At 35.9% G+C, this 22,765-nt stretch overlaps 2 protein-coding genes across 3 annotated transcripts; both read right to left on the bottom strand.

Annotated features, from left to right (window-relative positions):
- Nucleotides 1-560: 560 nt before the first annotated feature.
- On the bottom strand, nt 561-4,694 carry LOC145214364 (beta-2-glycoprotein 1-like). 2 transcript variants are annotated; one of them, XM_080082877.1, is made up of 10 exons: nt 4,508-4,693; nt 4,315-4,437; nt 3,998-4,171; nt 3,756-3,941; nt 2,747-2,926; nt 2,503-2,685; nt 1,984-2,166; nt 1,792-1,917; nt 1,523-1,705; nt 561-789 (listed from the first exon to the last, which is right to left on the bottom strand). In XM_080082877.1, exons 1-10 carry the CDS (start codon nt 4,575-4,577, stop codon nt 647-649), a joined length of 1,551 nt encoding a protein of 516 aa, XP_079939003.1. In that variant the 5' UTR covers nt 4,578-4,693; the 3' UTR covers nt 561-646. The 2 variants fall into 2 exon arrangements, with proteins under 2 accessions (XP_079939003.1, XP_079939004.1); XM_080082878.1 differs by lacking the exon at nt 2,747-2,926 and having other exon boundaries at nt 4,508-4,694.
- A 105-nt stretch (nt 4,695-4,799) lies between these two features.
- On the bottom strand, nt 4,800-22,687 carry LOC145214360 (RNA polymerase II-associated protein 1-like). Its single transcript, XM_080082872.1, has 24 exons — nt 22,357-22,687; nt 21,137-21,329; nt 20,875-21,003; nt 19,089-19,279; nt 18,903-19,022; nt 18,639-18,756; nt 16,145-16,337; nt 15,158-15,325; nt 13,630-13,784; nt 12,940-13,115; nt 12,679-12,837; nt 12,498-12,603; nt 11,369-11,600; nt 11,143-11,315; nt 10,919-11,077; nt 10,704-10,854; nt 10,488-10,630; nt 10,309-10,425; nt 10,117-10,236; nt 6,334-6,491; nt 5,678-5,804; nt 5,455-5,620; nt 5,211-5,372; nt 4,800-5,150 (listed from the first exon to the last, which is right to left on the bottom strand). Exons 1-24 carry the CDS (start codon nt 22,556-22,558, stop codon nt 4,968-4,970), a joined length of 3,801 nt encoding a protein of 1,266 aa, XP_079938998.1. The 5' UTR covers nt 22,559-22,687; the 3' UTR covers nt 4,800-4,967.
- Between the last annotated feature and the right edge of the window lie 78 nt (nt 22,688-22,765).

Raw genomic sequence — 22,765 nt, 5'->3', positions numbered from 1 at the left:
AAAGTGGAAGGAAATTTGTTGCAGTTTCGACGTAAATATACAAGAAAAAAGACGTCAGTAATAGGCGCGAATATTACGTCAACAAAACTCGTCAAACCAACGTCATTGTTAGACGTCAAAATTCCTAAAATTTGTTGCATATTCGACCTAAATATGTAATGTAAAAAGACGTCAGGAATCAACGGGTTTTTAACGTTAGTAAAAGTCGTCAAATCAACGTCGTTGTTAGACGTCGAAATTCCTAAAAGTTGTTGCATTTTCGACCAAAAAATCTTGGTGCAAACGACGTCTGGTCCGAACCATATATTAACTTCATTTCGACGTCGCGGTGCCTGCTGGGCGGTAAATACATTATTTTGTCAGTGTTTTAATCGGCCAAGTCACGTCACAAGCTTTAACATCTAAACTTTTGCAACCGTAAAAAGTAATAGTGCCTACAAGAGACGAAAAGATTGGTATGGTGGTGGCAATCGCATGTGGCGTAAAGACCTTGTCGTTGTACGACAACACTATTTAGTAGTTGGGACACTGAACCTAATATAACGAGTTATCGACCAACATTGCTGTAGCAGTTTACTTTTATTGGAATGCTGTTTACGAAGATAAAAAGAGACGTGACAATTTTAACAATCCATAAAGTTTCTCTTCAGTGATGATTGCACTGTTTGCCGTAATCTTGACAGCACGGATCACCATACGCATAAGACAATTTGCAACCGGCATGACAATCGCAAGTGTATGGACCAGCTTTATTGTCACCACACCTTCCAGCACAGGACGAGTAGTTGACTACAAATGTATAAGATCGGTTTAGTTCACCTTACCCACGAACGTATCAGAACGCCGATTAATGGAATCATTTATTTTGTATCGATATATATTCCGCTTACCACTTTCGGTTCTGTAAAAGTGTTAAGACTCAGTGCTTGAGATCAGTATTATATACCATTGTTTCTAAATTATCGAAACAAATAAGCAGGGTTGACATCGACACGGACCCCCCAAAAAGGACAAACCAAATAATATTAGCCATGATATATCACATGTCATTTTTTACAGAAACAATCTGTTCCAGCAACTCCTTGTTTGTAGAAAAAACTTCATCTTACGACACCACAGGTCTAGGTTTACGTCTACTTGTAGCAGGGATTTTACTTGCAATTGTTGAAAATAGGACAAAATAGGGACTCAAGTCAAAAACAAGAACATTTCTTAGAAATAAGGACACTGACATCGGTTTTCAAAATAAGGACAAATCTTAGAAATAAAGGCGTTATGGCAACCCTGCATATAAGCCTTCTGGTCCAATAAGACCCTAATCCTGGTGCATTGGACGAACAGACGAACTTTTAAAAATGTGAAGACATAATACAATTTGCCGTAAACGTAAATATTAGTAAAGTGAACTATGCCAATAAGTCATTTATAACTGATTACGTGGTCATTTTTTTAACTCCTTTTGGGAATCTTTATGTGTAAATAGTCTCGAAAATTACGGCCACGCTATGTCCCAAAATCTCACGTTTTGGTTCGCAGACCGGTGGTTCAATGTTCCATTGTCCATTGCGACAAGTTGCCTCGCTCGCCCCCTTCAACAGGAAATTGGGAAAGCAACGATACCATATCACCGATCCTTCCCTATGTGGTGGGTCGGTGCCAACGTAAAAACTATTGGGCTCCGTTATTGGTCGAGGGCAATTAGGAACTGAAACGTAAATTGTTTTGTTAAATTCGAAACCAGTCCGTTTGGTGTAAACATATTTCGAAGGCACGTCATTCAGTCGGTTTTACCATCATGTATTGGACAGATATGAGCATCTGGACAACATGGAAACAAATGATCATCGCAGTTGGATATACACTGACAAGGCAAGTCAAAATCAACCTCTTCGGAACATCGTCCCAAACAGGTTTTGTCTGTTGAAACATACTTATGTAAAATGGTAAATTGGTAAAATGTCAGCTGTTCAGCATAGTGCTTACATATACAAGTGGGAATTTCGTTTGACCATTCTCCATTTTCTTGGCACGATGCTGTCTCGGCACCATTCAATGTGTAATAGTCGTCACATGCGTAATTCACAATATCGTTGACGTACCACGTCGTTTTGTCATCCGGGCTTGCGCTTCCATGTATGGGTGCATTCCGGTGAACACATTCAATTCCTTTAAAGCAGTTTTAGCGTTGGTATTTAATTAATTTCAGTTAAAGTTTCCGTGATGCCATAGCAGTGATTCCCAAAATTGTTATACTGACCTAACAGACCAATATAAATCGAATAAATTAAAATTCAATTTAAAATACAAGCAAAAAATAATTAGACACAAAAATGAACATTGCTAATAAAGTTTATTTATTTTAAATAAAACCTGGATGGCCACCGCAGTATTGCAGACTAACAATCATATCAAATGGAATAAGTACACCTCCAGTACCTTGTCGCAAGCAATATTAAATCAGTTAGGTGGATCAACTTATCGTTACGGTTTTTAGGCACTCACTGACACATTGCGGTAAGGGATGGCTCCATGACCCGTCTGATTGACAATATGAGTAGTTGCTACCAACTAACTCGTATCCGGCAGCACAACTGAACGTAACTTCTTGGTTGTAATTCCATGATGTTTGTTCTGCGGGTTCATAGGAGCCGTGTGCTGGAGCACCACGATGAGGGCATTTAACCGCTGAAAAACATTTTGGATAACAAAGTACTCAACTTATTAGTTTATTAGTTACGATCCTTACGAGAACAATGCGGTTTTCCGTAATTCCAATTTCCACTGGAAAGACAAGTAAGTTTGCTATATCCCTTCAAAACGTATCCTGTACCGCAATAATATGTCACTAAGTCTCGCGCATACCACTTCGTTCTTTTCCTGGGTAAAAATGAGCCATAAGGCAGATCTCCCAAGTGGGCGCATCTAACTGAGGACAAAAAGATTACTGCATTTCAGAGCGATGTATTTGTGAAGACAGTAAACTAGAAACCTTTGTCGCCGGTGCACACAGGGTCAGGTTGTGCACATGTCAAATGCCCTAAGCCAGTGGCTTACAAACATAGCAACACCCCTAGGTACTATAACTTTTGTTTCGTGGCACACTTTGCAGTCTAAAACCACGTTATTCACGGAAATTCATTTGTTTTGTTTTTTTAAACGAGCTTTTGATAAGTGAGATTGGTTTTGGGTGCAAATAAGATCGTAAGTGGTAAAAGTGTTGTCAAGGTCAAGGACAACCTGAAAAATACAAATTGAGAATCAATGCCCTGGTGTTTACGCCATGTTGGAGCTCGTGACAAACAAGGTAGGCGGGTGGCGGTCAAAGCAAGATTTAAGCCTAGAATTATTATTATTTACATTCATCCACGATGGCGCAGGATATTAACTGAATAAATCTTTTAAACACAACTTTTGAAAGTATTTTTGCTGTTCCTTTAGTCTAATGTCTCAGCATGTGCGGGTTGAATTGTTAATCCAGATGCGTGTGCAATGAAAACTACAACTAACATAAGCATACGTTGCACTAGCTGCAAAAGATCTGCATTATTACCAGTCATATAGAAACAATAATCGTTAAAGTGGACCATCTTTAATAACACTGTTAAGCAATACTCGTTTTTAGTATATGGAGACCGAATCGTAACTAATACGATAAAACTGTAGCATTCTTTGCGTATGAAACAGGTAAAAACGAACTAGATTATTTATCACAAAAATATCAACAACAAATGCTTTTCAAAAAACACAAAGCTTACTACGTATGCACACAGGCAGCTTTGTCCAGCCATTCAATGTGCACTTGCGCACCGCCGTTCCCGAAATACGGTATCCTTTGAAACATTTGTAGGTAATTTTACTTCCCAGTAAATATGTTATCTGGCGTGGAGTGTAGCTCAAGCCCTTCTGGAACAAAGGCGGATTGCAAAGCGGAAAGACCCCAACTAAAAAAGGTTATTTAGGTAAGTTTCGGATGTAAACATGTTTATATATTAAATACCTCTGCAGCTTGGAATGTATGACCATTTGCCTTGAGAACACGTTTGAAGCGGTGACGCATTAATTTCAAAACCAGGTAGGCAGCTAAACTTTATGGAATCTCCATCACTGTACCACGACTTATTCGGCAAGTATGTACCATGAGGAAACTTGGGGGAACTGCAACCTCTCTTTTCTTAAACAAAATCAACCGGAGACAATGTCATTAAAAATATCAGGCTGGTAAAATCATCATGTTACAAATAGCATTTGTTTAGGTGTGGCTAGATCTGTAAATCCCTTCACTTAATTTGCCCATGTCCCTTTCTTGCTACGTACCAACACAAGTCCTACTGTAATCCCAACAGCAACCATAAGTGGTATATTTACAAGATGAATCACATCTACACTCGTAGTAGTTTTGGGGTGAACCACATCGTCCTTTGCATGAATTTGGACTCGCTGTTAAACGCAAGCAAGAAATGGTAAGGAAAAAATCACACTGTAAGGAAAACTGCAGACTGTAACTCACACTGATGCGATTCTTCAACAAGCATCAATAGCATTTGAGCCACCAACAGAACCACCAACCGACACTTCATGTTTAGGTTTCAAACACAATATGTAGCAACGCACTAAGAGCTGCAGCCTTAATAAGTATAACTCTGTGCCTGGGGCTAGTAAGGTCCCCGCGATTTTTGCCTGTTGCTTGAAGAAATCGCATACGGCTTTCTTGTTTATTTTACCATGAAGGTGTGATTTTTGTACGCTACGAGAAAATAGGTCGCACTCGTGTCTGAATCTTTTCGTAAACAAAACATGACCCAAATATTGCCGTTTATTAAAAACCGAAACATTTTTCCAGTAAAGCAGTTTACAGAGGTCGAAATATTGTGTTGTGTAGGCAATAGAATCAAAACACGGTAGGCTATGAATGTAATTCCAGGATTTAGTAACCGTAATTCCGGGATTAAAATAAAACTAAGATAAACTCATGACCTCAGATGTTTAAGTACAGTTTCATTCCATGCTGGAAGGTAATTAAGTGATTCAAACCGATTCGGAATTTCGGCGCTTATATCGTAACGCAAAACATGTTTTCTAAACAATTCGTCTTTTACGGATTCAACAACGTTCAGCATCTTGCGCCGAATTGTCATTTCAGTCACAAGGGTCTAAAAAGGCGAATAACGTTAGTAAAAGGAGTGCTTTTGCAAAACAATAAAACACCTTACCCGCTGAAAAATAAAGGAGGCAATGTGGTGAACGGCAATTTGGTAAAGAAACGGATTGCGTTCATATTGACAGTAACCTCCTGCTATTGCATGAATGTAGGCGTAAAGCACTTGGGTGGAACGCTCCAACGGTTGTAAGTAAGCACTTCGCAATAACAGCGTCTGAATTTAAAAGAGAAAAATTTTAGCCCAAGGCAAAAAAAGTACGCACTTTGCAGTTTCTTGGAACCTTGTCATCGCATACCTGATCTGTATTTAGAGTAATTACACGTAACGAGTCACGGTGTTGAGACCACAAAGCTAGCTTATATTTGGCGTAACAACTTTGGGCGAGTGGCAACAACACAACAGATGAAAACAACTTATCCCCGTACGAAACAGCTTCGAATTGTTCAAGCAACGACGTGTAGCTACAAAACAAAAGGTTAAAATAAATCAATTAAAAGATTAAGCAAGCAACTACTTACAAGTCAAAAAACGAAGTTAGTCCAGCTATTGGGGCTTCAAAATCCAGTACTTCACAGTTGCTGCAGTAAAAACCAAAGAGAGTGGATAATAGACCGTGGACAGTTGGTTCAAGAAATATGTCGCTTCCTTTATTTTGCAAACAAAGTTAGTTGCATTAATATTATGAAGTTCTCAACCAGGACTGATTTTGACATACTTTGGGCATAAAAATTTCGTTAGATGTTGCAAATTTTCGTTAGATGTTCACAATTATCGGGCAAATTTCAACGTATTAAATAACTTTAGCGTCATTTTTTCGACACAGTCGCAAGAAAGGATTGTTACATGACTCGAGGTCTATGGAAAATCAATTTGTAGACATGTTTGGGTACCTCCATTTTATACCAGTTTTACAACATTTAAGAAATTAATGTGTACACAACAAAGCACATGTAGCCACAATTCACAGAATGTCGCGGTCCACGTCCAACACCGAAATTTTGCATGGATGGCGGTCCGTAGGTGAATAGCTAGCTATAGTTTACATTTTATTAACAAACCAAAATAGGCATCACATGATACGTTTTCTTAATACGTGAACAAACAACGTAAATCCACTTGAAAATGCAAAATTAACATTTGCATGTTACCATATTTTACAAACTACATGACGCACCTGATAAGAACACACACATCAGTCGAGTAAGTTTTGCTTCCAGGCAAATGTGAGTCATGTAATTAGGATTAGTTTTTTCCACAAGTAAAATGAACTTTAGCACAACACGCGTGGTTCGCAGCACGTGTGATATTTCCCTTGGGTTACTGGTTTCCCCTCTGCAATATAAAAAATAAAGTTGGACCATCACTTACTACACAAAAAAATATTTCTTGATTATTGATAATTTAGTTAAATCAAAAAATCAGTTTTCTAGTTACAGTATTTGCAATTTTAATACACTATGTCACATTATTGATTTATGTCACATTATTGATTCATCAGATACACTATGTCACATTTATTGATTCATCAGATACAGAACCAAATCGTTAAATTAGATGGGTATAATGAATTACAAGCCAGCGCTTATCATTTGCTATGTAAACGTCTGGTTTATGAGCGTTGGTCTGATTTCGAGAGAGTAATTTTGTCTATTCTAGTAAGCCACAAATGGAAAAAAAGCATCTCTGTGTGAATGTAGTAGCTTCTTTTTAGTTGGGGAAATGGAGCTGCATAGTTTACAAGCCCTAACACAGCCATTTCAAAACTGGGACCCGCGAGGCAAACCTGACAAGGTACCCCCAAGACCTGGTGAACTGGGTGGTCTTTTCACTTTCTTGTTTGAAGACTGATGATGTGGCGTTAGATTGTAAATTTATTCACAATGAATATTCCACAAGTAGAAATGAAGGCAATGTTTGTGTAAAATTACTATATCTTAGTCTTGCCTGTGACGCAACAAACCTCCAATCAGGATCATTTCTATGCGTTGTAAACTTGGGACTGTTAGACAATGTGAAATTAATCCTACATGTTATTGTGGGAATACTTGGGAAGTAAATTATTTTTTGATGTTAAATCATGCTCAAGCTTGCATTATACGACCAACAACCAAACAATATTACGAAGATACATTCATCAATTCCAAAATTAGGTCGAGAGACTTATCCAGATAAATTTGTTAGCTAATTTCAAATGGTTTATTTCTTTGCCAGGCATTTAAGAGCAAATTGTTTCTCCAAGCAAAAACGAATGGGTCCCCAGAGACGTGTATATGCAAAATGGCAACTATATTAATTTGGTGTGTTTTACATTTCAAGAACACACAATTTTTAAAAGGAGGTAACGCCTTTCTTAAATTCCTTTCAAACTTTTAAGGATTTCTTTTTCATTGGTTTTCTTTTTCTATTGCTTCTTTATGTTTTTTTTAAGCATTCAAACAGATTAGGAAAAATTATTTTTAGTCATAGGTGTCCAAAACTTTCCCCCAGAAAACCTCAAGTATTAGAGAGATCAACAACTTAAGAAACAGGTACAACAAATCGTTATTAACTGTGTCAATCAATATGTACATGTTGACCTGCAGCAACCTCTCTCCCGAAAAGTGTTTTTAAAGTCAAAACTAGAAGGGTGGCTTAGCACATTTTGTTGTTGCATTTACAATACAACCTTTTAAAACATTAATATATTTCCCATGCTTATTTTGTATTGGGTCCCGTATTAGCTATCGTCTTTTATAACCTTAGTCGTTTTTGCAGGCAGAAACTCATGGGTTCCCACACATGCAAAGTTGAAAATAATGCATTTCAAGAGATATCAGATAACCATGAGAAAGTCGGGTGTTGTGAGGTAAAACACAGTGATTGGCACTGGGCTTAAATAATAATACTATGTAGAGTACAAACTATATAAATTAAGATTTACCCCAGATATTGTTTGAAGTATGTCCTATTTAATGTTCCTTTTCAAAGAAAAGGAGTAAATAGTGGCATAATGGGGTAAAACAAAAAATGGACGCCTATGAATAGCAAATTCTACAAGCTGGCCAATTTTCATTCAATTCGAACATTGTTAAAAGGGTCACCCATTTTAGGGATTAGTTGGTTAAGTTGTGGTGCTACAGGGCAAAACATAACATTTGAGGAATTAGTGTGTTCAATAAACTTTGCAAATTTCATATAATTAGGACGTTTTTTAAAAGTTCATTTATTTTAGGGGGCTAGTTGAGTAAATCTTGGGGCTACAAGGTTAAGCACAAAAATCAGCAATTATGAATGGTAAATTCTGTAAGTTGTCTAAATTTCAGCTAATTCTGACATTGTTTAAAAAACTGACCCATTTTAGGGGGCTAGTAGGGTAAATAATGGGGTCCAACACACAAACTAAAAAAAAAATTGAAACCTCAATCAATAGTACTGCAAAATTTCAGCCCAATCTGCCAATGTATAAAATTTCGACCACTGGAGGTGTTTTGAGCAAACAACCGTTAATGTTTCTAAAGTCATAGGGCAGTTAACAACCCCTAACTGCCATGGCGCAAAAACGTCCACCAAGCAACCCACAAAGTCACAAACGAGTAACATACAACTGGTTGCCTTTTTGACACTATTGTGCCACAGAAATCTTTCGTTTGTGGTGCCCAGCAACATACAAATACGTTTTACACTTTGGGGGCTTGTGTGGTAAATGTTAGGGCTACAAGGTTGAAAACAACAATTGACACCTATAAATAGCATACTCTACAAGCTATCCAAATTTTAGCTAATTCTGACACTGTTTACAAACTTGCCCATTTTAGGGGGCTAGCGGGGTAAATACTAGGGTTATCTGGACAAACAAAGTGGGATGTACATCTACATAACTATTTCTACCATCTGTATAAGTTTCAGTCACATCCATCAAACATTTGATGGCAAAACGAGTCAGACAAACTTTGGGGGAAAATACCCATTTTAGGGTGCTAACAAGGTAAATACTGGGGTTATCAACAAAAACAAAGTGGGATGCACATCTACATAACTATATCTACCATCTGTGTAAATTTCAGCCAAATCCATCAAACATTTGATGGAAAAACGAGTCAGACAAACTTTGGGAAGAAAAAAAAACAAATAAAAAATAAAGAAATAAAAAACAAACAATGTGAGCAAAATCAATATGTGTCCCCTTCAGGGAAGGTGACCCATAATTACAAACACTGACAAAAAGCCACAGGGGCAACAAATCATTCCCAAATATGGTTCAAAATTTGAAGATGTTGACCTGGCATAAACCATCAACTGCAACAGCCAAGTGGATAAATGACCTTGTAGCAGGGTCCCACAGAAATGCACCAAAAATTTTTGTATGACATAAATGTACAGGTATCATTTGAGAAATTTATTTTATGTGAACGTAATAAAATGAGCGACACATATGGAATTCCAGGGTCATAATCTACAGCAAAATAAGATTTTAAAATTTTCTGTTTAGGTGACCTGTGGGTGAGTGTGGGTACATCATAGTCAAACTTTCGTAAAACAACCTCAAATAACTAACTATCATATGATGGAAATTTTGAAAAAGCTTGAAGTACCCTCTATTGACCAAACATATGGAATAAACCAGCACTAGACAGAAAATAAAACAATACAATTGAAAACAATAAGTGTATTCCTGTCCACATTTTAAATTATTAGCACACATCCTGCAAGTAGTAAAAAACAAGAAAATTTAATAAAAAAACATGACCAAAGTTAAGCGTGGGTTATTGAACAACATTCATTTTCCACATTCAAAAAATAATGTTGCTTTATCTGAAATATTATGTCCTAACATACATGATTGTCTCAGTGTGATCCCTTTACCATTTCAAACAATATTTTGTTGGGTAGCAGGCCTATGTTACAGTAGTTCAATTTCAACTGACACAACTGTGCATATTTATTTTCACATGTATTTTGATTTACCACTAGCAAGTACCTTTGAACTGTGGCATCATATGCTTGGATAAGAGGCATGAAAATCCAGTCAAGAGGCAACAAAGGCAAAGAACCGTATGAAACAAGAAATGTATTGATAGATGGGGGGTCTGGTGTACACCTAAAAAAATTAAAGCAAACATATTAACAGATTAGTTATTAAATGATTTTAAGCTATTATGGAAAAATGTACCGGAATTTAGAATTGGCAAGAATATTGTCTGCAATTGTAAAACAAAACATATATCCAGATTGTACAATAGGCAACTCTTCAACTAGAACTTTTTCTTCTAAATTCTGTTTATCCTGGCTAAATAGAAAGTTTATAAATCATGTGTATAAAATCATACAGTCATACACAAAGTGACAAACCTAATCATTTCCTTGTGAAACAGAACCGTACTTAAGAGATCATGGGCATAAAACTCATCACCACTACCAAGCAAGGAAAAACATTGCAGTGCAACAAAATGATACTGGAATTTGAATTCATCCAGATCTTTTACATGAGGAAGCTGTTTAATATTTATGGTTAATCAAGATTTTTCAATTAGTTCGGAAATAATAAAAATGCTGAATAAAACATACCGTAACAACAAAAAGCTTTACAGCCCAGTACATAGAATAAGTGGCATAGCGATTAAAATACCAATGTGCACCTTTGGTATAGTTTGTAGTAAATTTACTTGGAATTATTTTTAGTAAAGAAGATAAGGCTGAACACACTGATCGGCAGCATCTGTTGAAACAAAACTGTAAACATTAAATATGTCATAGAGACAGTAACTTGACCTGTCCATTACTTCGCCATAATAAAACAACATCGCAGATATGAAGACCAAAGCATCTGCACAGCAACAAACTCTAACATTTTGCCCATGTCTTTTTCTGAAATGTGGTTCAGTTGTAGATCAGGTAATGATGGGAGACTGGAGCCATCACTGGCAGCAGAAGGGTTTGACCTATTTAAAAACTAGCTGATTACATTTAATATTTAATACAGACTTTCAGCACATTGTGTACAAACCAACAAATGCTTTGTTCAAAAATGAAGTTTTGTAAGCTTTGTATAAGGGGTAGAACAGATGTCTCCATATTAGTAGCCAGCTGGACAGCATCAATAGCTGAATACTTATGTAATCGGCTGTAAAACGTTCCAATAACATCCAAAGCCAAAGCCAACACCCCCTTAAGGCACTTCTACACAATATATTGAGTAAAAAGAATATAGTTTATTAATTAGGAAAACTGACCTTTAAATCAGTTTTTTTGCAGGACTTTAAAGTTTTAAATGCATCTTTGGCAATTGTAATTGTGACATCAACATATCCACTAAAAGCAATATCATTGGATTCCAAGTTGCATGCAGCAGATGAAACAAGTTTCAAAACATGTTTAAGCCATTTGAGCTGCGCGATATTATATTTTCCAATCAAAATTTTATTACAAGCTTGTAGCTGCAACAAAAGTGAGGTACCCATGTCCCTGATAGATAAAGATACATAAGTGGTTATATTTCAAAAAAACATAGTGCAAACATTCCACACAATAATAAGCCTTGTGAGCAAACACTGAGCAAATCATTATTATGAATTTTGCTGCCACTGTGTTGTATTTACATTCTTTAACCTTTTTACAAAATGCGCAAACACAATTCAAATAGTAGACACTAACATTAGCCGAACCTATTTCTGATTACAAACAGATAATTTGGTTTATTTAACTGTTTGTTATTATTTAAAATAATCCATATTAAATGCAAACAGTTGGTACATCTTTTAAAACAAAACAAAAAAAACTAGAAGGGTGGCTTAGCACATTTTGTCGTTACACATACACTGTAACCTATTTTAAAACATTAATATATTTCCTATGCTTATGTTATATTGGGTCCCATATTTTCCACTGTGTTTTATCTGCATGCAGAAACTCAAGGGTCCCCATCCATGCAAAGTTGAAAATAATGCATTTCAAAAGATAACCATGAGAAAGCCAGGTAAAACACAAATAATGTGGAGTACAAACTATGTAAATCAGATTTACCCCAAATATTGTTTGAAGTAATTAATTTGCATACAATTTCAATTGAAAAACAATGTTTTCCCTGACATAAACTTGGTATCACTAAATAAGTTGCAATTGTTGGAAGACATGGGAATCCACTATACGAGAGGCAGCATAGCAAGGCCAGAAATAAACAGAAAGAACATTAGCCTTCACAGCATGGTATAAACATAGTTTCAACACATATGCAAGACTGAAAAGATAATCGCTTGGCCAATCAGGCTAAAGTTTTTATGAAATCTGATATTTTTCATTCAATTCAGAAAAAGCTTCATTCCTGTGGATTCATACAGTACAATTATAAATTAATATTCATACCTAAATAAGTCAAGCATTTGTCCATACGACAAACCAATTATCCAAAACTTCAGAACATTTAATTCACTTTCCAGTATGCTGGTTTCTAATGTATTGTCATCACCTTCTGAAAAAAACAAAAAACAAACAAATTGTATTGGAAACGAGTTTTAAATTAGACATCTGAATGATCTGAACATACCCTTTCCAGCAAAGCCACCAACTTCGGCAAGAAATTTTGTGACTAATTTGTAAATAGATTCATGTTGTTGAAACAATTTATTACATGCATATCTCCCTGTTAGAGCGATGTTGACAAAAATCCGTGTTACTTGTGGCAGGGCATCTAGATGTTTTAGGTCTATAATAACGAATTGATGAAATATGTGTTTGTGTATAGAATAAGTATTATGCACAATTTAAATGTACAAAGTGAAATTTTGGTTAGTTTTATTCTGTTAACCTGGAAAACTTTCTTTTGCAGGGTTTTCAATATAAGTATTGACAAGAAACTTAATAAGGCGGGGGCAGTCGAGAACTTTCAACGATGCATCAATAGAGTGTGAAGATATCCGTTCCAATATCTGCAAGCAGTTGATCTTCATTTGAGTGTCTGGGTTGCACACTTCAAGAATATATCTTAAAAAAGATACAACAAAATAGAAGGGTGGATTTGCACATATTGCCAGTGCACACACACTAGGATCAGTTTTAAAACGTATGTATACACATATATATATATACTGAAGTTTTTGTGATTGTCCTCATACTTATTGGGTGGCCAAAACGGTCCCCCAAATTTCTCCAGCGGTTTCCCAAAATTTGGACTTGCAAATATATGGCTATTTTTTGGTATTTAAATGAAACACTTGCGGTCTCTTAAAACTACTTAGCGGTCACCCAAACCAAACCTTAAAAAAAAACCTGTTGGGTGGTACAAGTTGGTGTAAACAATTAATGTGAAAGTAAAAAAATATACTTTTGCAATAAGTCAAGGTCATGAATCTTCAAGACTTGACAACCCTTTAATCTAGTCATGTAAATGATCCGGGTTTTAACTCATTCACAGGATTATAAACTTACAGGTCAACAACTTTGAAACACATTGAATGCAAAACCACAAAGTGTATTTGTACAAATTTGACATGCATACCTGATTCGGGGTAACAAATTCATGCTCAATAAACCAAGAATTAAATCCTTTTTCAAAAGTTCCAAAGTTTCCAATTTTTGTGAACGATTGTAAAGCTGAAAGAATGGCTGTTCTAATCCTCTGTGGCTTAAAAAGTTTATCTCAAGAAACTTTCGCTGAAACAAAAAGTATTTTGTTCTTTCAAAAAGACTTTACCATCAAGTTTATAGAGCTCTTCTGGCAAATGTTTTTTATTCCGACGTTTCGACGTCCTATACAAGTCGTCTTCATCAGGGTAAATAACACTGAATGCGACTAGTACAGTACACGATAAACAAAGGAAAAAAGAATAAAACGCAAGCACATCACAACGCAAACACAGCGCGATAACAAATGATCGGGCCTCTAATCTTTGAGCAGGTTCCTGTAGCACGCTGAAAGCATCAAGTCTGTTTTAATGTTCGTTTTATTCTTTTTTCCTTTGTTTATCATGCACTGTACTAGTCACATTAAGTGTTATTTACCCTGATGAAGACGACCTGTATAGGACGTCGAAACGTCAGAATAAAAATACATTTGCCAGAGGAGCTCTATAAACTTGATACTATGCATGTCAGCAATAGCTTATTTATTGAAAGACTTTATCATATATAAAAAAACAGTAACTAGAAAGGTGGCTATATATTGCCATTTTTAACATTCCAATCCTACTTAACAATTTACTAGATACACCATTTGACATACTAAACTGATTGTTATTGCGAGCATAAACGTCCTAACGCCTTTCTACATGCAAATTGGGTACAATTTAAAGTGGCGCGATTATTTTTAGATTCCTAAGGACAAATTAGTAGAAAGCATCAAGCCAAATTGAAACCCCATATTTTTTACACCGTTATAATGCTATATATTACCAATAAAAAAAGGAAAATACTTTGAATCCTCCAATGTATATAATCTTTTACAATTTAACACCTAGTTGACCTACAGTAACCCCTTGTCTAGCCAAGAACCAAGCTGACAATGACTGTTTATTGACCACTTAACAAGGTTTTCGGTGACATGTAGTCTATCTTTTAACCTTTATGTTCATCAACAACTTTTTGGGATACATATAGGAAACCTATTTATCATTTAACGAGTTTATAACTGAAATAAACCAATAGGGTATGAAACATTAAGAATTTAACAACCCAGGCAGCAAAACTTAAAATACACATTTTACCGTAATGGTATTGTAGTGCAAACAGTTGATTTTCATTCACTAAAAGAATACCCAGTATCAGGTCTGTTCATGTGTGAAGCAGAGGACCTTCGGCAATGCATTAAACTGCCACAATATTAAACCAGTGCATCACTCCCTTGGGACTTCTATGTCTGCATGTCCAGGGTACACATATTATGGGCAGCAAAGGCAATGTACTAGTGACGCTAAACCATTTTATTTAACACCCAAGAAACCCCCTATATTTTGGTGTTAAGGAGCAAAAGTGTGTGGATCCAACTCAAAGTTACAAAATCAAAAAATATGGACAAAAACACAATCAACCTGTCCTTCAGAGGTTGAGAGCAGGGCCGACAGGGCTGAGACTGCAGCTTGCATGCAGATATATGACCGATCATCAAGTGCCCATCTCAAAACAAATAAAAGTCCAGCATCAAGCAATACTTGTATAAAATTTGTTGTTGTATTATCTTGGTACTCATACATTTTTTCCTAAAAAAAATAACTGCTTTTTCGATTATATCAGACAAAATATATGGGGGGGGGGGGGGCGTGTTCCGGGGGGCCACAGGTGTAGATTCACCAGAAACACCTACTAAAAGCCTTTTTGTTTTTTGATAACTTTTACTTTATTCCTAATTTAATCAGCTATTTTACACACTATTTGTCTATATTGAGGTTTTCATGATTAAGGATTCTTGTTTACTCTACTCGACCTGTTTAAAGTCGAAATTAGTACCGAATTCCACCAAGAGTTTGCCATTTACACTTTTAAGTGGGCCACAGGTCTTACAGGGATACTTGAAGGGGGGCACGAGGCCAAAAAGTTAATTTTAGGGGGCCACGGTCTACGAAAGGTTGAGAACCACTGGTCTAGACATTGAATAGCATTAAACCTTTCTTACAATATAATATGATGTAACTGATATCAACACAAACTTGTTTCATTTCATTGGGACACATGTGTATGTGTGAAGTGATATTGGCACTAACATGGTGCAATCATCTTCAGATTTAAAAAGACAAAATAGTAAAAGGCATGTAATGCATTTGTTGAGTTTAACCCAACTTCACAATTTCTCTGGTGATCCATACTCTTTGTAAAAAAAACTGAAAAAATATTTGCATTTAATTTCATCTGAGAATTTGCCCTTTGGTTTTAGCTAGGCTTTTTGTGTCCTCAGCCTGTTTTATAGCAGTAAAATCCAAATTTTTATGATAACTGGGCCCACAAAAAAAAAACACAAATTTAAAAATTTCACTTTGTTGTTGAAGCTTAATTTTAAATTATAAAAGTTAAAACTATCAAACCTTGCGGATGATTCTATCAAGGACTTTGAGAGAAATAACTCTTTGCTGCAGAAATTCACTTCTAACCATAGTAAGAAGTTCTTGTAGAGTGTAACCTGCTAAACTAGCCTCCTTCCCATGATGATGAAGTCCAACATAAGTTGGAATATTTTGACTTTTATCCACTGAAAGCAGCTTACCTTCAAAATCAAACCTGAGCAAATCATAATAATGATTAAATATGCGTATAGCCTCAATGCGTATAGAAAACATTTAATTTCACAAGAGGCTACATATACCACAGTTATCAGCTAAATTTAGCTTATTCTTGTGTTAAAATTTTGAGGAAAACTGCTCGAATGGTAAGCAAACAGTTTATAGAGTTAAATTAACTGAGAGCTCACAGTTCAAGCCAGTCAAAAAACTTTGTAACAACCTGTTACTTTCTTTGAACACACAATGTAAGAAAGCTCACACATAGATGCAAACGAATTTAATGTGTCCAAATTTGAACACCATACAAAAATATAGAAAATGGTGCACCTAAGAGTGGAGACCACATACACCCTAACACAGGGGTGCACAACCTGCAGCCCAACGGACATGGAGAAAAGTGTGTGGGCATGAACTGGATCAATTTTTAGGGTTGAAAAACATAATGACCTAGTAGCTACTTACAGGCCTTAGTTGTTTCTGCAAGCAGAAACTCATGGGTCCCCACACATGCAAAGTTGTAAATAATGCATTTCAAGAGATAACAATGAGAAAGTTTGGCATTGTAACATCAAACACAGTGATCGGTACTGTGCTTAAATTAATACGCTGTATGGAGTACAGACTATTCAAATTCATTCCATTCATACATTTATTAAGGTTTTTCTATTTTATGACTATCTGAGAAAAGTGTTAAATAGTGAGAAAATAGGCTAAAACACAACAATCAGCTCCTATTAATGGTGAATTGCACTTGACTGTAGGAGTCTAGTGGAGTAAATGATAGGTACTACAGAGTTTAACACAACAACCTAGTGGGGTAAATGTTGGGGCAACAGGGTCAAACATAACATTATACACCTACAAATGGCACACTCTACAAGCTATGTAAATTTCGTTCAATTCTGACATTGTTTACAAAATGGACCCATTTTGGGGGGCTAGTGGGGTAAATGTTGGGGCAACAGGGTTGAACATAGCAAACAACAACTATAAATAGCACACTCTATAAGCTGTCCAAATTACATCAAATTCAGACAATGTTTTAAAAATTCACCCTTTTTAGGGGGCTAGGAGGTAAATATCCGGGTTACAACAGTTGACACCTATAAATGACAAATTCTGCAAGCTTTTCAAATTTCACTAAATTCCGACACCGTTTAAAAAACTCACCATTTTAGTGGGTCAGTGGGGCAACTGATGGGGTTTAACACCCAAAAGTATAAAATATGAAACCATGATGACCCAATTAACAGTCATGTAAAATTTCATCCAAATCGAACAATGTTTAAACTTCTGACCACTAGAGGTGTTATCAGCAACATTCATCAACGCTTCTGACGTCATAAGGCTGTTCATACCCCTCTGACTGGCATGTGCAAAATCTCCATCAAGTAATGCACAAACACAAGTACCATATGTACTAGTGCCTTTATTATACCATTACACCACAGAAATCTTTCGTTTGTGGTGCGTAGCAACATACCAAAACGTTTTTCACTTTGGGGTCTAGCGGGGTAAATACTGGGGTTATCAAGTCAAACAAAGCAAATGGCACATCTGCATTACTGTATCTACCATCTGTGAAAGTTTCATCCAAGTTCACCAAACATTTCATGCCAAAAGTGCATGGACAAACTTCGGCAGAAAAAAGAAAAAAACAGAGTGATATCAAGATGTGTCCCCTTCAAGGAAGGGGACAATAGACTATTAGCTGAGCCAATACAAAACGATGAACGCACACGGCACTAAGATAACGACTCCCTGTGTCTGGCAAATTTAGCCAATTTTCTGAGGGGGGTGTCAAAACACCAAACACCCCCGTCTAGATCTGCCCCTGGCTACTTGTGACATACTTTATGTCGGATAAGTGCAAACAATGCAAAACATAGATGCAACACTATGTAACATGACAGATGATTCTGTTATAAACAAGAGTGATCAACAAATGGTTTGGTTCAAACTATGGATTAAGTTGAAAATCAATCAAGACGTTTAGGTATCAGTAAATGGGATAGGATGAGATAAATCTAGTTTCCTTCCATCAGTAATTTACATACAAAATACATAAAATACTTGGCAGCAGATGATGGAAGGAGAAACTGTAATAATACATTCAATTAACTACAATGTGAAAATTGTCATAACAGACTGAAGGAGTCAGTCTATGTTACACTGTAGTAAATGACTGACCTGCTTTTACTTATCAGATACCCAAAAGTACTTAAAAGAGAGGCAAATAATCAGCAAAAGTATAATCTTTTAATTCCAAAACAGAAATGAAACACGCCACAATCATTACCTTGTAGGATGATCAATAACTTTGCAGTTGTTTTGGTCAAAAAGTTTCATCCATTCCATTTTTTCATCTTCCACTTTTTCCATTCCCATCCACCTTGCCCTCTGTTTAATTAGTTGCTCTACAAAAAACAGCTTCAGTATAGAACATGGAATAACTGAGTTATGTTGTGAATTAAAATCAAGTAAATACACAGCCATATTAGCAAAAGTTAAGCACACTAAAAAACAACACATAAGTTGGCATAAACATTAAAACCATTTTTACCTGATAGTAATACATCACTTTGTTGCAAAACATTTTTTTCATGAGGAATATCTGCAGTGGATTTATCCTTTTTCTGGGTTGTATTACCCATTAACTTTTCACCAACAGTTGTCTTTTGTTCTAAAAAAAAATTTATTTTGAAGTGAGTTTAAAGTAAGTTTTTATCTTACAAATTAGGAAACCTACTTTTCATATTTATAAGAAAATCAATTGTTTTAGGATTTAACAATGTCCTGATCTTTTGTTGCTCCTGAAGTATCTCTTGCTCTGTCATTCCAGCAATTTGTTTGATATTTTCCTCATGAATCTGACAAACTGGATCAACAGATTGATGTCTGTTGTTGGAAAGTGGTATCAGTCCATCTCCACTTATCACCCTACAAAATATAAACGATGCATAATACCTAACATATTTTTTAAAATATATATATAGGTCTATTGTCACAGTAGTTTGACGGAGTTTCTCCCTCAATACATATTTTTACCTAGAACAGTGGTTCTTAACCTTTTTATAACGGCCGAACCCCTACGATATTCTTCAGCCTTTGGTCGAACCTCAAAGTTACATCCTAGGTTTTTAACCTATTTTGTTTGGTGGGTTACAATTAGTTTTGCTCAAACGGAGTGGCAACAGTTACTGTTTGTTTTTAGTTCTGACATATTAGTACAATCAACTTGTCTCATGATTGCTTTATTTTGGGCGATTTTTAGTTTTTACCAAAATAATTAAGCATTGTATTTTTTAGCATCTGTACACAAACATGAAAAAGATGAAGTAATAAGTTTTTGCTGCCAGCAAAATTTCGTTGTGTTTCTGCTTACGAACAACGCGAACGATGCTCTCTATTACGTCAAAACAAGAAAATAAAACCTTAGTGCAGGGGTGCCCAATCATTTTGCTAGGGCGGCTGCATCGCAGATTCTTATTTCACCAACGGCCGCCATTTACTTGCTTATTTTCGGTTTATATCATGTATTTACCATCTAATCGCGCCCAAAAGCCCAGATTAATTTCTAGCTCGGTGCACAGATTGAGCTGCACAGCGCAGAGATCAGTCTTAACTTAAGACTCTTAAGTGTTTATGATGTCATAATTTTCATTGTGATACTTGTGGTACCTGTTTTGTTCGCATTGTTGGCACACAATAGGCGTTTAAAAGTCTGGCATATGTGGTTATTAAGCTGGTAATACTTCTTTTAGTACCACAAAAACTGTTTAGAGCAGTTTAAAACACCCCTGCCTAAGTCTAACCTTCCAGTGTTTTGATATTTGGCAAATACAAATTGCCGTTTTTAGCGACTATAGACCCTAAAGTTTGACAAAAACGAGTATTTGTATTGTACTTCAAAAATACCTTCGTCGAAGCCCTGGGGTTCGATCGAACCCCAGTTAAGAACCACTGACCTAGAAGGATGACTTGGCACATTTTGGGATTGCACATACACTGTAACCAATTCTAAGACATTAATACATTTCCTATGCTTATTTTAAATTGGGTCCATATTTGCCAACATTTTTTATAACCTTGGTTTGTTTCTGCAAGCAGAAACTCATGGGTACCCAAACACACAATGCTGCAAATAATGGATTTCAGGGTTTATTACTATGCAATATAGACATTTTTATAACTTTTTACCCATTTTAGGAGGCGAGTGGGGTAAATATTGGGGCTACAAGGTGAAACACCACAACTGACACCTGTAAATTGCAAATTCAACAGTCTATTCAAATTTTATTCAATTTGGACATTATTTGTTTACCGATTTTAGGGGGCTAATGGGATAAATATTGGGGCTAACGTTTCAATCAAAACAAATGGCACATCTATATAGCTATTTGTACCAACTGTGAGAGTTTCATCCAAATGCATCAAAGCACAAAGTACATGGACAAACTTCAAGGGAAAAGAAGAAAAACAGAGTGATTCAACATGCGTCCCTTTCCCCTTCAGGGAAGGGGACCCATAATTACCTTGAAGGAGGAAACATTTCCTGCAGGTTTGCAGAAGTGCTTTCTTCTAATGACCCACTTTTGCTGGTAGATTGGTTACACGCTTTTTTCTTTACATCTTGAGCTTGAAATTGTTGTGCAAACATACTTCTGGAAAATGGAAAAAACATTTTTGTTTAGCCTAGCATGTACATAAATTATTTTTTACTCAGTTGATTTTAAGTGATTTGCATTGGACCCCACTTGATTTTTAAAAACACATTGTTTAAAGAAAAAAATGTACTTTTTTACACCAGTGGATCTCTTTTGACATTTGTAGAGTGGTGGAAATGCATGGCTTTGGAAAGCAGGAAACAATATAGGTTTGTTGGGAACATCACGCTCTTTGATTATATTAGACAAAACCTTTGTAACATGAGTGTCATATTTATCCATTTCAATCATCATGTCCTCATTTTCCTTTTTCCCGGTAATTTCTATAAAGTGTAGGGATTAGTGCAAAAACATCAGTTTTATCCATCTTAAAATAATACACCTAAAATGTTTCTTTTCACTATAGTGATGTATTTATTTACATGCAATTAAATATTACTGTATATACTCGCAGATAGGTCGCAACTTTTCCTTATATTTAAAAAAAAATATAGGTGCGACCAATCCGCTCGACATAAGTGCAAATCGCCACCAAGTCGGTTTTCGGCTATTGCAAGTACCGTATTTTCCGGCTAATAAACCGATTTTCAGGACCTTACGTTTTCGACCTAATTTTCTGGGGTCGGCTTATTGGGCGGATGTAACGTATTTATTCGAGTATAACGCGCAAAATTTTATACTAATTTTCTATAAAAAAATTAAGGGTGGGCGTTATAGACGCAAATTGTAGTGGAAATGTGCTATTGCCACTGTGGTTCTATCGAATACGGGTGCATGCGCTCATGCACGCACATACCAATGCGAGACAGTTTCATGAGCGCACACGCACATGCGACCGCTCAGCGTGCGTTGGATTTTCCCGCTTTGTTGAGAAAAAATGTAAACATATTTTGATTATATTAAGCCCTACAAAAAAAACAAAATAGGAAGTTATCTATGCAAAAAAGCTAGGAAAAGGGCCTTTTAAATCCCTAGATTTTCAGTGCGACTTATGTGCGAGTCAACTCTAAATTAAACTTTTTGAACACAAAACTAATAGTGCGACCTATCGACGAGTATATACGGTAGGACCCACATGTTTATTGATTCCCATATATATATTCTTACTTATTAAAAATGACACATGTGCTCTTTTCCTTTTACTTTTTCACTGTTTTTACTACAGTAAAGGACCACGAACGTTATTTTTCTCAAATAAAAATGACCGCCCTTTAAAATTTTTGGATCTGCCCCTGATCTTAAAACACTTTTCTTGACAAAAACATATAACCAACAGAAGTAAATACTGAAGGAAACAGTATCACCTTACAGGGGATTAAACATTTTATAGTGAAATAATTGTGAATATACCTGTTTCACTTTGTTCTGTTGAGTCTCTGGAGATTTCATAGTTTTCTAGCTTGATGAAATCCTTTCCAAATTCTTTTTTGTTTTCCCTGCTACATTTTACAACTTTTGCGGATGGTTTTTTCCCACTGGCTAAAAATTTGTCTTGGAAGGCTAATAAATCTTCTTCACTATCTTTGCAACTTGGTCTTTGTGGAAACATCATTACACTTATATACAACCAACAAAATCTTAGTTGATGTAATACAACTTTGTTGACCCAAATTTATTGTTTTCAACTTTACCGGTCAAAAAATGCAAGAAACCATTGAAAGACTGCAAAGTATAAAAGGAAGGATGGCTTAGCACATTTTGCCATTGCATATACACTAGAACTTATTTGAAATGTTGATATATTCCCTACATTTTATAT

Source organism: Phallusia mammillata, chromosome 2 (genome assembly GCF_965637545.1).
Source record: "Phallusia mammillata chromosome 2, kaPhaMamm4.hap1.1, whole genome shotgun sequence".
In the NCBI taxonomy this organism is placed as follows: domain Eukaryota; kingdom Metazoa; phylum Chordata; class Ascidiacea; order Phlebobranchia; family Ascidiidae; genus Phallusia; species Phallusia mammillata.
This window is presented reverse-complemented; position numbering and strand designations above follow the sequence as displayed.

Bases quoted from the DNA above. Each gene is read 5' to 3' on its own strand.
- LOC145214364 (XM_080082877.1), bottom strand. From the start codon at position 4,577: ATGAAGTGTCGGTTGGTGGTTCTGTTGGTGGCTCAAATGCTATTGATG. The intron at 2,927-3,755 runs GTAAGCTTTGTG...TTTTGTCCTCAG, and splicing joins GCTGCCTGTGTGCATACGTA to TTAGATGCGCCCACTTGGGA. The intron at 2,686-2,746 runs GTAAGGATCGTA...AATGTTTTTCAG, and splicing joins CGGAAAACCGCATTGTTCTC to CGGTTAAATGCCCTCATCGT.
- LOC145214360 (XM_080082872.1), bottom strand. From the start codon at position 22,558: ATGATGTTTCCACAAAGACCAAGTTGCAAAGATAGTGAAGAAGATTTA. The intron at 18,757-18,902 runs GTAAAAATGGTT...TGTTTTTTGTAG, and splicing joins AAGTGATGTATTACTATCAG to AGCAACTAATTAAACAGAGG. The intron at 11,601-12,497 runs GTATGAATATTA...TTTATCTATCAG, and splicing joins CAAATGCTTGACTTATTTAG to GGACATGGGTACCTCACTTT.